The 16571-nt window shown below is 52.1% G+C and overlaps 3 pseudogenes and 1 gene segment (V, D, J or C); all 4 read left to right on the top strand.

The window, feature by feature from the left end:
- Window positions 1-2398, top strand: part of LOC106001551 — a 12843-nt pseudogene extending 10445 nt beyond the window's left edge.
- A 164-nt stretch (window positions 2399-2562) lies between these two features.
- LOC106001550 lies at window positions 2563-4569 on the top strand (annotated as a pseudogene).
- Window positions 4570-9569: 5000 nt separating this feature from the next.
- Window positions 9570-10194, top strand: LOC106001553. The segment is given in 2 exon segments: window positions 9570-9683; window positions 9788-10194. Coding segments are annotated over 2 exon segments (438 nt in total).
- A 5579-nt stretch (window positions 10195-15773) lies between these two features.
- Window positions 15774-16315, top strand: LOC106001549 (annotated as a pseudogene).
- The last annotated feature ends 256 nt before the right edge of the window (window positions 16316-16571 follow it).

Below are 16571 nucleotides of genomic sequence, written 5' to 3'. Positions count from 1 at the left end.
GCGGGTCTTTGTTTCCTTGCTGGACATTCCTGGGTGTAGGACATCGGGATGCGGTCAGGATGTTGTGAGGACGCTGCATCTGAACTTGGAACACACCGTGTCTCCCCATCCCTGGCACTGAGGTTCTCTGTCCTCAGATGTCCTGTCCCAGCAGCTGCTGCAGGTGTCCCACAGGCTGGCCTGGCCTAGCCCCCATGGTCTCTGTCCCCTGCCTGCACCATGTAGGTGGCACTGGCTGTCATGACTGATGGAGCCGGGTCCACCAGCCCCAGGGAAGCTGCTGGGAAGGACAGGCGACATCTTCAACTACAGCTGTCTCTCAGGAGTTTTGTCACAGTATCTGAGGACACAGCCAAGACCCAGATGTCCATGAGCTGAGCTCGGTGACCACCGGGACCCAGCCATAGATTACTGTGCAAGAGACACCGGGAGAGAAATCAGTGTGAGTCCTGACACAGACTGTCCACCAGACCCTGAGCCTGAGCTGCAGAGGTGCCCAGGGCCAGCAGCCCTGGATCTCACCCCAGAAGCTGGGTGGGAGCTGGGTGTCAGGTGCTGTGATGCTCCCTCCTCCCATTCCCAGGGTCCCTCTGGATACCTCCCTAGCACCCACAGTCCCTCTGGACATGCCTGCCTTCCTTTGTTTCCTCTTCCTCACATGCTCACTGAGGCACTGTGGGAGGGAAGGACTTCCTGTGTGTGGATGAGATGGGATCAGCCATCAGCTTCCTGTGGAGCACAGTCACTTCCTGTGTCCTTCTTCCCTGATGCCCACACCTGTCTCAGGTGAGCGGCCTCCCTTCCTCTTCCCCTCAGGCCCCGTGCTGTCCACTCTGTGGTCACTCCTGCTTCACAGCACATGGCAGCTGCTGATGGTCATTTCCACTTTGTCTACACCCTCAGGATGGAGGGGGATGGAAGACCACCTGAGCTCTCAGTCCCCAGCAGGGGGCAGAGGCAAGGGCAGAGAGGAAAGCCCTCCCATCCAGGAGTTACCAGGGGTCTAACGGAGGCCTGACTGTCTCTCAGGGGCTGTTCCAACATGGTTGACAATGCAGACTCAATTGCACTAAAAATCCCTCGAACAAGAGTATCCTCAGCTAGGGACTGAAATGTGTTTACCTATGAGACCTATAAATGTAAGTGAAACAAAGAGACAATGTGATGTCCCAAGACTCCAGGCTTAAATGAGGAAGTGAAGTGAATGCAGCTGTCACCTGTCATGGGGACCATCCACAGAGGCCGAGGAACCTTCATCCTGCCCTCTGCAGTCACCACAGCTGCCTGGCTCACAGCACTGCCGACCTCAGCCTCTCTTTACACTGAGAGCTTCTCACAGCAGATCTTTCTCCACCTGCAAGTCTCTGGGGTGGCAGTGAGGTCCCCAGCTGTGTGTCCCATGGAGGAGCTAGCAGTCCTTCTGTGAACACACCTGATGGTACCTGCTGACTGCTCAGCTCTCTTCCGCAGCAGGAGAGCTGCACACAGGTCAGAGCTCAGTGCCACAGTTTCTCCACTCTGACTGCTTCACTGCCATGTCCTGGGTCCTCAGGAACTCCCTGTCGCTTCTCCTTTCCTCTCTTCCTCAGAATCTGCTCAGCTTTGTGTCAGTGGATTCTTGTTCATGGACAAACATGTTGTTCATGTTCAGCTCACCATCTTGTGCAGCACTAGGAATCACTGCAAACAATGAATTGAAAGACTGATTCAAGAAAACTGTCAAAGGGTTGATAAAACAATTTGAAGAAGACAGGAGTCATTTGTCCATAATTACCAAATACCCATTTACCTATGAGCACACTGTTATGGATGGTGACTTATTGAGATTATTATTACTGAGATTAACAACACCAATGATCTTGTTACAAATAAACACATATAAACAGAATAAACAAACAAGAAAACTAGACAGTGACAACAGAGACACCAGAGCCCACTGTCAAGCGTACGCCTGAACCCTGGCTGTCTTCTTTGAAGGTCAGAATGAGGTAAAGATGGACAAAACCACACCTGATCTTGGCTCAGGAAGGAGTCTCTGTGAGCTCACATTGAGCACCATTCTCCTGGAACAAACCAGGAACTGTGGGCCCTCCTTGGCTGTGCAGGCCCAGACCAGGCATGGAGCTCATACCACAGGAGACGCTGCCAGTGTGGAAACGCATTCAGCATTGTTTTACACTCTTGCGTGTGCACAAGGAGGTCACAGGCATGTTGCACTTTGTGTTTTGTGTGTGATCAGCAATGCTGACAGAACGATCACCAGGCACAATGGCAGACTGAGAGGACATGTGTGTCCCTCTGTACCCCAGACAGCTCTCAATGTTCTCACATTCTGCCTCAGGCTCCCAAGGAGCTGCAGGTACAGTGTGAACCACAGTGCATGGTCAGTGTGTCATGATGTCTCCAAGGTGACCATTGTCACCAAACTCCTCCAGCACAGTCACCTCTGCTCTGGGAGCCCAATCTCTAGACTTAACCCCAGAGCTGCTTTATAGCAGAGGACATGCAAATCGGATGTTCCTCTGCCCATGAAAACCAACCAATCCCTGACCTGAGCTCTGTGAGCTGATTCCACCAGTGACTGAGCACAGACCAGCACCATGGAACTGGGGCTGCGCTGGGTTCTCCTCGTTGCTCTGTTGAAAGGTGATGTATGAGGAGCAAGGGATACTAAGTGTGCAAATGAACATGAGTGGGAGGAACTGTGCATGTGTGTGACCATTGCTGACCAGGTTTCTCTGTGTTTGCAGGTGTGCAGTGTGAGGTGCAGCTGTTGGAGTCTCGGGGAGGCTTGGTGCAGCCTGGGGGGTCCCTGAGACTCTCCTGTGCAGCCTCTGGATTCACCTTCAGTAGTTACTACATGAGCTGGATCCGTCAGGCTCCAGGGAAGGGGCTGGAGTGGGTTGCTTGAATTGATCCAGGGAGTGGTAGCACATGGTACCCAGTGCTCTCCTTCTCATCCTAGCAGTTCAGGAGAGGATCACACACAGATCTGGGGATCACACTGTAGCCAGTGCAGGAAGGAAAGGCTGTGAGACTCTTATCTCCATTAACGGCCGAAAAGCCAGAAGTGGTGCTATGGCTGAAATGGGAGTGAGCCAGTCTTCATCAGAATGCAGACATGCTGACTTGAATAGTATACATGTACACTAGGGACTCCAGGTCTCTCTGGAAACTTCTTTTCTATTTCCTGGGAGTAAACTACCCGAGTAACCACCATGTGTCTTCATGCAATCCTGCAGGCTCTTCTCATGAGGGTCACTTCTACCAACCTTTCTCCCAGTTCAGTACACCTCTGAAGACTAGGACAAGCCCTGCAGTCCCAGAACACTTGGTCCACAAGGATTCTCCTGCTTCTGCATGCTTGTTCTTTCTCTTTCCCTCCCCTGATACTCATTGGATCTACTTCCTGATCAAGGTTCCAAGGTTCTGTGTATGTACGTATATGTGTGTTTGTTTATATATGTGTGCTTGTATATTGTGGGCATGTATGTACCTGTGAGGTGTGTGTACAGGTATTGTAGGTGTGTATTTGTTTGTGTGATAATGAAAGACACTGTTTGCGTTCACATATTACATATCTAGATGAAAAATCAGGCCTTTCAGCATGAATGCCTCTTGGTAATTGCAAGGACCAGGGAGGTGAGGCTGTGGTCACAGGGCTGAGTCTCTAGAGACCAGTAGTCACCTCCTCCCAGGGAACAGGTGACAGGGGAATGAGGACTGTAGTCTAGAGACCCGCGGTCACCTCATAACAGGGGGACAGGGGACAGGGACGCTGCCCCTCATATGCAGCCACAAGTAGGGTGCCCCCACATGCAAATTCCCGCATACACACCCGGAGAAGTTGCACCCTCGCTTAAATTCAGCCTATTCTACACTCTGGAAATGCTGTCTGCGCATGACAGACGTGACCTTATGAACGTGGAGCAGGTTTGCTTCTGCTGGCAGCTCACAGCGGTGGTGACTTGGGACTGGACAAGAGCGTGGAATGCGGCGTCTGGGCCGAGACGCAGCTGCTCCTCTGTCCACAGCTGTCCCAGGTGCAGCTGCAGGAGTCAGGCCCTGGCCTGCTGAGGCCCGTGCAGACGCTGTCCCTCTCCTGTGCAGTCTCTGGTGACTCCGTCAGCATGGTGACTGCGGAGTTGGACCCGACAGGCCTCAGGGAAAATGCTGGAGTGGACTGGACACATCTATAAACATGGGAGCAGCGCGTACAGCCCATGCCTCCAGAGCAGAGTCACCATGCCAGTGCACACCTCCAAGGACCAGTGTTCCCTGCAGCTGAGCTCTGTGATCGCGGAGGACACGGGCTTGCACTACTGTGTAAGACACACTGAGGAGACCGGGTGTGAGCCCTGACACAAGCCTGCCACAGGGACGCACGGGACCATCAAGGACGCCCAGCACACCCAAGCACAGAGTCCATCCAGAACACAGCCTGCAGCCCAGGGCTGGTGTCACCGTCTGGCTGTGTCTGTCCAGCCGACTGCCAGGGATCCCGTCTGGATCTGGAAGGCTGCCACTCTGTGGTGTCTCCGAGTTCACAAGGTGATCATGTTGTTATGATCTTCAAATGATAAATCATGCTCCAACATCAATGAGACCAGGGCATCGGCCTGGAATCGGCAACGACCCAGCCGTGGTCCCCAGGACCTGAGGAAGGCCAGGAGACCTGACGATCACATTCCTATCAGCCTGGGGAGACACGCTGGGATTCCCTGCTGAGGAGGCCCTGAAATTCCCATTGAAAACGTGAGGGACATGGCTAGGCACAGGGTCCTCCCTGCAATCCAGGCTGTGTGGGAAGTGGGGACTGGAGGATCATGGTTCGAATCCAGCCAGGGAAAACATTACCCAGGCTATATCTCAGTCAAGGAGCTGGGGGTGACAGCCCAAGTCCGCAGGGCCCCCAGCTACACCAGAGCTATGGACACAGCGTTTGAGCCCCGAGCCCAGCCTCAGTCAACACCAAGGCTCTGCCCGAATAACAGCTGACAGCAAAATGAGAGGCATCGCCAGTCACGGCACGATGGCCCAATGAGCAAAGGCCTGAGTTCTAACCCAGTACTTCCAAATCCTGTGAGGAGAAGCCAGACCACCACCCCTGGAGCTAGCAAACCTTCCCTTTCTCCCATTCCCGCCTGTGGATATCCAGCTCACGACTGGACAATGGGGTAGTGTCAGTGGACTCATTTTCCTGCCCAGAGACTCTCCTCCGTGTGTGTTCTTTTCTAGGTCAGCCAGAAATGGAGGTTGTAAGGTGTGGACTGAACCCCAGGTCAGGTGGGGACCTGGGGTCAGGTGTTGCTCAGGCCGGGGCTTCTGCAGACCTGGGGAACGTGCCGGTGCCACGTCTCAGCCTGCGTGCATCAACCCTCTCCTGCTGCCTCTCAGCAGGCCTCCTGTGGGAATGGAGGTGGACGTCGGGTCTGGAAGGAGGCTGACCAGGGGTTGAGGGAGAGGAATGCAGAGCTCAGCCTTGTCTACTCTGTCCACATGGTTTCACCTCCACCGACCACGGCTCTGGAGAAACGTAAACATGGGAAGGTTGGTTGTGCTGTGAGGCCTGGGACCAAGGGCAGGTGTCCGTGAGTCCTGGCTTAGTGCACTCTCCAGGACTGAGGGCAGGTGTCCGTGAGTCCTGGCGTTGTGCACTGTCCAGGCACTGGTGCTCACCCTGAACCTTGTGCTGAGCAGAGCTGCCTCCCGAGGCCTCTGCCCCTTGTTCTGGCCCCTGTGGTCATGCTCCTCACCCTCCTTTCACACTCCCCTCCCTGAGATAAAGACAAATCTCGCCCTATTCCCTCACCACACCATTACCAGGAAGGAACAAGGCTCATTTCTTGAGGAGGGATTTTGTCTGAACTCCATGGGCTTAGGAAAGGCGTCTCCCACCTGTGAAGGTTTCATCCTGTGGAATCATTTGGACAGTACACAAACCCTTCTCACCAGGAGACAGCACCCTCCAGGTACCTGCTGTGCGTGTGTGGAGCAGGAGGGGTGCAGTGCTCTGCTGGCCTGGGATCCTGGTGCCTGTGTGTGCCGCAGCCATGGTGACTGTGGACACTGCAGTAAAGACACCAAGCTGTGGAATTCAGATTTTGGCCTCCAGGATGGCAAAGCCTTCCTCCAGCTCAACACTGAGTTGTTACATACCACACCACATTTCCATACAACAGTTTACCCAGCATAGGAGTCCCCGCACAGACACTAGCAGTGTGAATACCACCACCATGGGTACAGATTCTTCCTGTTGATTTCCTCTCCATTCTCCTATAAGCTCCTCCAGCTTCTAGAGAAAACTTCCTTATTTGCCCCAGGGTTAATGGTGTCAATCTGGTTCTCCCTGAGCCCATAGATTTCCTCATCCTCCTGAAGATCCCTGCACAGCCTCCTGGATGTTGGGTGATTGTCTGTTCATTTCTGGGCTTTAATTTCCGGGCTGGTACGCAGACGTCCACTGAGCCTTTGGACGCACCAGCAAACCCACCGCCCCGTACTTTGACAGTTCCAGGCTTCCAGGCATTATCAGTGTCATCCTTCCACCATATCAGCTGACATGAAGATTGCATTGTGTGGGTCTTTCCAATGTTTATCTGCTACTGAAGTATTGCACACAGAAATGGAATTTCAATATTAAGGGCATGTAATGCCATTGCTATGTCGTGAGAGCCCCCGAAACTCAAGCTCTGAGACCCAAAAGGATAGGGAGGATGCATTGCCACCTCCTACATGAACCCTCAGAGCACTGAGACTTTCCTGAAAAGGTCACTCAGTCCTGACTTGATGGGAATGCAGATTTCTATGCTGGTGTAGGCTAATTTCACATCAGGCTTTCTGGCACCTTGGCTAGAGAAGACTCAATTACTGCTTTCTTTGGCTTCTTAAGATAAAGAAGTCATTATCACTGGAGTGTGATTATACCACTTGGTTGGTTCTTGTGACTTTAGGGACATTGTGACCTCACTCTCTGAGGTACGCCCTGCACCCTACTCAATAAATACCTTGTAAAATGGCCCCAGGACACCGGAAGCTGGTAGAAGGCTTCAGGCCTCAGGCACCCCAGACCTGATTCCAGACCTGTGTCCATTACTGTCCTGTCCCTAGTCACTGCATATTGCAACATGTGTGGACATAAATGACTACTCTGGACTGAACCTTCCAGAACCCAGACAAAACACCATTAAGAATTGATAAGTCCTTGAGGATATAACTGTGTTTAACAGGATCTAAACAGTATACAACAGGTACATGCACTAAACCTGACAGGCTGCCCACTCTGTTTAGTGTCAGTTCAAATAACAGATCAGGAAGAGCATCGGGAAAGTTAAGGCTCACCTTGTGGAGGGGCTGCTGGTGTCTAGGCCCTGCTCAGGAGAGGGCTCAGCCCACATGCTCCGGATGACCGAGCCCCTGTGAGAGTCGGGTTCTGGAAGGAGGGAGGGAGGGCGATGGTGCCCTGCTCTTGCTGAGATGGTGACGTTTGGTGTCCTTCTCACCACTTTGCTAAAAGTTCTCAAGGTCGGAAAGTTTTGTAATTTTTTCTACTTCCTTGACATAACATTGACAATTAAAACGATGCACATTCACACTTAGAGTGCAACGTGACAATGCACACAAATGCTGTGGAACGGTTGTCAACCCAGAGCTAAGGATCGTACACCACGCACAGGTTCCATTCTTTGACAGTGAGGTTGCTTGTGGTCTGCTGACTTACATGTTTTCACAAATACAGATCACACAGGTGTCAAAATCCCTCCTTTGTCTTTCTGTGCTGCATTACCACACTTCCCGTGAACTCCCCAGAGTCATCTATGTTGTCACAAATGCCAGGACTTCCTCCCTTCCATGGATGAACAATCTCCTGTTTTGCAAAGACACCACATTTCCTTTCTCCATTCCTTCTCTCATGGACACCTGGGTTAATCTCCTGGCTTGCTGATGTAAACAATGCCACAGCAACTGAAGATAAGAAGGAAATGTGCCACTGGACATTACTGGAGTTTGGAATCGATGGCATTTCTGTGTTTTTGTGCTCATGGACCGTGGTATAATTTCCAGTCACGTTCTTATTTACATTCTCACTGTCAGCCTGCCTGCTTTACATGACCCAGCTTGGCCCCGAACACTTGGTATCTCTCATGTGTTTATAAGCATTTTTATTGTGCACTTTTGCACAAACAGGGCCCTTGCCCTCTCCCTCTGCTTTCTCACTCAAGGCTGGTTCTCTACCATTTGAGTCATGCCTCAATTTCCTTTTCTCTTTTGGATCCATGACTGGGATTCAAAGTCAGAACCTGATGTGTTCTCTCATTGAATAACGACCTAACAACTGAGCCACGCCACCAACACCAGGGTTGATGATTTCTTTTCGTTTCCTTCATTTCAGGTTTTTTGCTAGTTAACAAGTCCTCAGCCATGTGTCCCATGGTGGAGCTGGCAGTCCCTCTGTGAGCACACCTGATGGTACCTGCTGACGGCTCAGCTCTCTTCCGCAGCAGGAGAGCTGCACACAGGTCAGAGCTCAGTGCCACAGTTTCTCCACCCTGACTGCTACTCTGCCATGTCCTGGGTCCCCAGGAACTCCCTGTCACTTCTCCTTTCCTCTCATCCTCAGAATCTGCTCACCTTTTGTGTCAGTGGATTCTTGTTCATGGACAAAAGTGTTGTTCACGTTCAGCTCACCATCTTGTCCAGCACTAGGAATCACTGTAACCAATGACTTGGAAGACAGATGCAAGGAAACTGTCAAAGGGTTGATAAAACAATTTGAAGAAGACATGAGTCATTTGTCCATAATTACCAAATACCCATTTACCTATGAGCACATTGTTATGGATTGTGAATTATTGAGATTATTATTATTGACATTAACAACACACATGATATTCTTACAAATAAATGCACATAAACAGGATAAACAAACAAGAAAGCTAGACTTTGACAACTGATATACCAGAGCCCACTCACTGCCAAGCATATGCCTGAACCCTGGCTATCTTGGTTTGTGGTCCGATGAAGTAAAGTGCAGCAAAGCCCCACCTGATCTTCACTCAGGAAGGAGGCTCTGTGAGCTCACAGATGAGCACCATTCTCCTGGAACACAGCAGGGAACTGTGGGCCCTCCTTGACTGTGCAGGCCCAGACTCGGCATGGAGCTCATACCATGGGAGATGCTGCCAGCGTGGAAACACATTCACCACCGCTTTACACTCTTGCATGTGCACTAGGAGGTCTCAGGCGTGTTGCACTTTGTGTTTTGTGTGTGATCAGCAATGCTGACAGAACGATCACCAGGCAGAATGGCAGAGTGAGAGGACATGTGTGTCCCTCTGCACCCCAGACAGCTCTCAATGTTCTCACATTCTGCCTCAGGCTCCCAAGGAGCTGCAGGTACAGTGTGAGCCACAGCACAGGGTCAGTGAGACATGATGTCTCCAAGGTGGCCATTGTCACCAAACTCCTCCAGCACAGTCACCTCTGCTCTGGGAGCCCAATCTGTAGACTTCCCCCCAGAGCTGCTTTATAGCAGAGGACATGCAAATAGAATGTCCCTCTGCCCATGAAAACCAGCCCATCCCTGACCTGAGCTCTGTGAGCTGATTCCACCAGTGACTGAGCACAGACCACCACCATGGAGCTGGGGCTGTGCTGGGTTCTCCTTGTTGCTCTGTTGAAAGGTGATTTATGGGGAGCAAGTAATACTGAGTGTGCAAATGGACATGAGTGGGAGGGACAGTGGATGTGTGTGACCATTGCTGACCAGGATTCTCTGTGTTTGCAGGTGTGCAGTGTGAGGTGGAGCTGGTGGAGTCGAGGGGAGGCTTGGTGCAGCCTGGGGGGTCCCTGAGACTCTCCTGTGCTGCCTCTGGATTCACCTTCAGTAGCTATGGCATGAACTGGGTCCGCCAGGCTCCAGGGAAGGGGCTGGAGTGGCTCTCATACTTCTATGATAGTAGTAACACATACTACGCAGACTCCGTGAAGGGCCGGTTCACCCTCTCCAGAGACAACAGTCAAAGCACGCTGTACCTACAAATGAGCAGCCTGAGAACCGAGGACACGGCCCTGTATCTCTGTGCAGGGCACAGTGAGAGGAGCCAGTGGGGCCCAGACACACAGGTGCAGCAGCCTAGGCCAGCAGGCGCTGAGCCGCGTCAGCTGCAGGTGTGGTGAGGAGGCGGCCCTGGGGTCTGGCCTCCACCCTCCCAGGGCTCCAGGACCCCAGCTGGTGTCCGCCCTGCGCTGCTGCACGGACACAGAGGCTGGGCTCCTTCCATCTGAACGCCAGGCAGGGCCTGACAGAGCAGCGAGGCCCAGGCTCCGGCTCAGGCAGAGCTGGCTCCGCACAGGCCAGGGCGGGTCTGGAGCGCTCAGGGCTCCGGGTGCGTGCTCTCCCGCAGGCTCAGCACAGAGACTCCGGGCTTCCTGCTGAGCACAGACTGGGCCCGGCTGTGGGAGTGGTGACCGCAGACTCCGGAGCCCGCGCTGACAGGACCGGCCTCCGTCCTCCGCCCAGGCCGCGCTCACAGACCCGGGTGGGCCCGGTGCGCGCGCAGCAGGTCCCGGCTGACGTCACTCACCCGCGCTCCCCTCCCTTCACAAGTGCGCAGCTGCACTGGGCTGCGCGTGCGCCATGGGCTCCCCTTGCTCGGGCGTGTCTTCCCGCGGTCCCTGTGGCTGGTCGTCTGGAGGCGGTGGGCGGCCCCTGGCGGCGAGCACGGCCAGCGCGTCCTCCTTCTTGGTCACAGGACGCGGCTGTGCACGGGAAGGACGGGGAGGACGGCGGAGGGGCGATGGCGGGGAGCGCTGTCTTTCCATCCGTCCGCCAGTCCGCGCGACCACGAAGCCCGCGGCCTCGTCACGTGGTGTGGGCGGGTGTGCGCCTGCGCACGCTGCACGCTCCCCGCGCGGCTTCAGGCTTCCTCCCGCCCTCCCTGCACCGCGTCCCGCGAGCTCCGCTGACCAGGCGCATGCGCCCCTCAGGACACTTCTCTCTCCTAGGTCCGCTGCCGCCCTGTCCTGCTCAGCAAGGGCCGCTCCGCGTGCAAGGCGCAGGCGCAGTCTCCATGGTGCCTCCCACAGGAGGATGGGATTGGCGATGTGCGCATGCAGGGAACGCGCGGGCCCCGCCCCGTACCACGCTCACCTGTGTCCTTGTGTCCTGCTCAGCACAGCGGGACGGGTCTGCGCATGCTCTGTGGATGCAGAGGCGCTCAGCCCTGTCCACGTCAGCATGTGTATGTATCTATACACCTTAGAGTATTCACAAATGCATGTCCCTAGTGTGTGTGCACACGCGAGCACATATGTAGACATGCACATCCATGTGCACGCATTAATCTCATTGTATATTCATAAACAATTGCATCTAGATATAAACATGACGTCTGGATTCTGTGGGATCTAGATAATTCTAACTCAAATGAAACTTTTACCACTGGGATAGAAGGGGAAGGATACACACATATATATATTCACAGTGCACACACACATATATATTCACAGTGTACACACATATATATTCACAGTGTACACATATATTCACAGTGTACACACACATATATATTCACAGTGTACACACACACACACACTTCCATCACCGGCTGGAAGGGGCGGTCTCCATAACCCTCTGTGGTCCTTCACAGGTGAATTCATTCTCCCTCCTGAGGGGCTCTGGGGCTGTACAGCAAACACTCTACTCTGAGTGGAGGCTGTTGGCCTTGCTGCTGTGCCCAGCTCTCTTCAGACACTGGATACCCAGATGGACAGGACACTCTCAGCCTTGCTCTTGGGGCTCCGGACAGGGTGCTGACCTGTGTCCTGGACACAAGCTGATTTCCTCAATTGTTCTGTGGTGGAGTCTGGAACTGAACATGAGGCAGTCCTGCAATGGAGCCCCTGCACAGGTGAGGCCCAGCCTCCTTCCCCTAGGGGAGCCCTCCATGAGCAGCCTGGATGGAGCCCCAACAAACACAGGATACATAAGTATACAAAGCTGTGAAGATATGCACACATGTAGATGTGTGTAGTATAAATGTATTCCATGTATGTTTCATATGTGTATATATGTTGATCTCATGTGTACTCTATAACTTCACACATTTATATACATATACAAATCTAATTTGCTTTTATCTAGTTTTTCTGTATATGTACATGTTCATATTCAAATCTTCAATGCACAGTTATGTACACAAATGCAAAGATTTATCGACCTTGTTATGAGGGGAGTTTTCATATTCCCTGCACTGTCCATCACCTGGGAATACATCTAGAACCTGAAAGTTTGTTTCCTCTCATTCAGGTCCTGTGAACCTAAGTAGCCAGACAAGGTAGTATGGGCTCATCAAACACTTACTGCACAGGGAATATTCACCCGGGACCTCTTCACCTCCTCTTACACGTTCACTTCACATGGGACGTCTTCTCTTCCCTTGCGCATTCACTTCACACAGGACCTCTTTTCTTCCTTATGCATTCACATAAAGAGAATAACCCCCATGCAAATATCAAACCAGAATAATTCACAAACCATATTTGATTAAATTCAGTTCATCCTCATTGTAATATTTCTGCTTGTAGAGAAACTATTCTGCTACAATATGGAACATTGATCACACATTAAGTCCAATTCTTGTGAAATACCCACAAAATCGGTGCCATTTTTATTTAGCACAATGTACAGACCAGGTAGTGTTCATAACAAAATCCAGAGGCTAGATCAGAGAATTACACAGGTTCCTAGGCCTACCCATGCACAGACTTCCCCAGAACCTAGAGCCTGCTGTGGGGTCATACATGGAGTAGAGTACATGGACCTACATGGATGTACCATGTCCTCCTACCATCCCGGTGACCTTATCTGGGGTCATCACTGAATTGCAGTAAATGGAGTTACATGGGTGTACCAAGACCACACACAATCCTGTGACTTACCCAGGTCATGAATGGAGCAACAGCCATGTACCGCCATCTCACAGTCCCATCATGGTGCTGTGCTCTGCTACACTAGGAAAATCGGTGAAAATGATGGTCATGGAAACTTGCTGCACTTGAGAATCTCCATAATTTCCTGTCACGTGAACTCCCAAGTCTCCAAAGTGACTGGGTTGTGTGGGATCAGGTGGAATTCCTTCTTAGGAAAAATAAGACTGATGTCCAATAGTTAGAATGCCATCATTCTTAGAATATATTCTGGAGAACTTTGCATCCCTTGTATCAGTTCTATACTAGACAAGTAGTGCATTTTCTGCTTGTATTAAATACACGTTTTCATATGCCTCGAGTCAAAGAAGTCTAACGTCTTCCTTCCATTTCCTAAAGATGAGAAATGATAGAAAATTTAGAGTCATGAATTGAAGAGAGCTCTCCAATACAAGGTAAGGGCCTATCAACATGCCTGAGAGAACTGAGTTACACTTCCCAGAGGAGAAGCTCCAAATGGCCTGGCAGTGCCGGGCAGCCCACAGCACCTGCAGAGACCTACAGAGAGGTTCCAAGTATTTGACTTCCCTCAGCTGTGAAGCTGAGAAGACCTTCAAGATGAACGCCTTTCCTCTCCCTCCTGCCCAGGAAGGCAAATAAACCTTTTTCTGTGAAGTGACCCACCCAAGGGTGTAAACCACTATATTTCCTGAAAATAAAAAGCCTTGGTCTAACTGGAGTCAAAGGATAAACGGTTTATTCTATTTTATGTTACAAAAGAGAACAATCTCCTGCATTGAAATAGTTTTCTTAAGAATGTATTTGGAAAGATGGTGTCTTGAGGCTGGGGCATTGGGATCTAAGGAATGCCCCATGGGTGTCTTGTGGGTGGAACACTGCCCCAGCCCAGAATTGTGCCCTGTGTGCTTTGAGGAGACGCAGGTCCCAGCAGTCCTTGTGGAAGAGGGACTGGCTGTGCTGTCCTCTGACTCAAGGTCACACTGGCCTGTGACTGTGTCTTCCATCCCCTAGTAAACTTCCATCTGCCACATGGAGCTCACAGTCCCGTCAGGTGGGCTGAGGACTCGTGGACAGATAAGCTGTGGTCAGGAGGTCACACGCTGGGTGCTCTGTGCCGGTGGAGCTGCACAGGTGTACTTGTTGGACTTGGAGGGATTGTGGCTGCAGGTGCGGACAGATGTGGTTCTCCTTGTCCCTGTGTGCTGTCCAGGTGTGGTCAGTGTCAGGATCGGCCTGTGAACCCTTGAGGTCCCGTTGCTCACTGCTGGCCTCAAGCTCCATCAGGACCAGCGGTGCCTCTGGCATCGGCTTCACAAGGAGGGGATGCACTGGACAGGAGACACGGTGACACCAAAGTCACCTCCACAGACACATGTGCACCTGAGAGAGACAGCAGAGACCCATCCTCCACACCACAGAGCTCTGCTGTCCACCTGGGGAGGATGTGGACTTCAGATACCTGCAGGGCCACTGGCCAACAGAAGGGGGCGCTCAGGACACACTAAGCTGGGCAGGGCCTGCTATGCATGCTCAACGACCTGGGTGTGTCCTGTGCCAGTGAAACTTGTGTCCTGTTAACACTCACTCAGATAGGAGCCAGGGCCAGAGGATCTCATCTGTGACCCCAGCTGTGGGGAGCCTGCGATCTGAGCAATGCAGTTCCAAGCCAGCTTGGGAAGAAATCCCAGCACAGACGACTCACCCCAAGGCAGAGAGGAAGCTTCTGCTGAAGGGATAGAGCACCAGACGTGAGCACCAAAGCTCCAGGACAGCACCCAGGTCCTGGGGACAACCCAGCACTGTCCACAGAGAAAGAAATGGACAACAAATGCACTGTATGCATGAATTAGAATCATGGAACCATTAATGGGGGAAAAGAGAGGTCAGGTAGATACCAAAGGTGACTGTGATGAAGGCAAACTGTAGGAATATATGAAGATATTGCAACAAAACTTGTTATGTGATCACTACTCACTAGTAAACATTTATAACAGAGTCCCAAGCATGGCTCAAGGGCAGACATACTGCCTGGTGAAAAGTAGCTCCTCTGTTCAATTAGTCCAGGAAAACAGGATGTATTCCCACAGATTACTTTGCTTCTTTTTGGGTCAACTTCATTCTGAGGACACAGGACCTTTACCGGGAGCTCAGGTGAAGCTCAGGTTTGGAGTTCTGGTCTCTGAAAAGCAGACACAGCTTTCTCCCTCACTGTCCCCCAGCACGTGTGACCAGCCTCTGCTCCCTACATGTGCCTTCAGTTCCAACATGGAGGCCCTCGGGTCACACACAAGTGACACAGAGGAAGGAGGAAGAGGAGGTACCACACACCCTGGATTAAATGCTGCTGGTTAAATGAAAGAAGCTCAATGGGCTTCTCAGGACGCCGTCCTCACATAGACAGCACATTTGAAACTACAGTGGACACTCCTGGCCATCGGAAAATGGTGGATCTTCTTAAGAAGGAGATGAAGTCATCCCTCCTGCTCTCACCTCCTCCATTCATGACTTGTGGAAAGCCATACGTGGGCCAGGGGGGCTGTGGGTCCTGGGTGGTTTGGGCTGACTGGGTCCCACCATCCCAGTTCTTAGAACTGATATCAGGCAGGATGCAGGGAACTCATGAGAACACCGGGACCTTGCACCCACCAGACAGGCCACTTGCACTTCTGCTGAGATAGGATCTGTGCCAGGGTCTAAAGCCTCAAGAGGATGTCCATGGGGTAGATAAGCCCAACATGTGATAAGGGCAGGGACATATGCAAATCTCTGAAGCCCACAGAGTAGAAAGGCCAGGCTCTTCTGGCACATACACACAGGCCTGGCCCTCCAGTCTCCAGAGGCACTTGGTCCACATCCTCACAGCATGGAGTGGATGTGGAGGCTCCTTCTCCTGCTGGTGGCAGTCCCAGGTGAGGACCTCAGGCCAGGGCTGCAGAGGATGCAGAGGAGCTCCTGGCCCTAACTCCAGTGTCTCCTCCACAGGTACCTACTCCCAGGTGCAGCTGGTGCAGTCTGGGCCTGAGCTGAAGAAGCCTGGAGAGGCTGTGAAAATCTCTTGCAAGGCTTCTGGATACACCTTCACTAGCTATGCTATTAACTGGATACGGCAGGAGCCAAGAGGTGGCCTGCAGTGGATGGGGTGGATCAACACAAACACTGGAAATCCAACCTACGCTGAGGGCTTCAAAGGACGATTGGCTTCTCCCTGGAGACCTCTGTCAGCACAGCACATCTGCAGATCAGCAGCCTGAAGGCCGAGGACACGGCTGTGTACTACTGTGCAAGACACAGTGAAGAAACCACATCCAGAAGGTGTCAGAAACCGAGAGAGAAGCTGCTCCTGCTCACCAGACAGCAGCATTAGCTGCACACAGCCTGTGATGGAGGTTGTGATTGAGAGCTGGGAAAGGTAGGAACGGGAGTTTTGCTCATGTGCAGAATATTTTCACGGATATGTTGACAGATCCTGGAATGGGAGAGAAATTGATTGCAGGAGGCACTAATTTGTGGAGTAAACATGGCTCCTCTAACAGCTCTCAGCATAAAGACACTGAAGAGTCTATAGTGAAATCCTCTCTTAGGAGCTGGGACTTCTGACTCCATCACTTGTAGTCCAAGAA

The sequence above is a fragment of the Dipodomys ordii genome, unplaced genomic scaffold (genome assembly GCF_000151885.1).
Source record: "Dipodomys ordii isolate 6190 unplaced genomic scaffold, Dord_2.0 Scaffold314, whole genome shotgun sequence".
In the NCBI taxonomy this organism is placed as follows: Eukaryota; Metazoa; Chordata; class Mammalia; order Rodentia; family Heteromyidae; genus Dipodomys; species Dipodomys ordii.
This window is presented reverse-complemented; position numbering and strand designations above follow the sequence as displayed.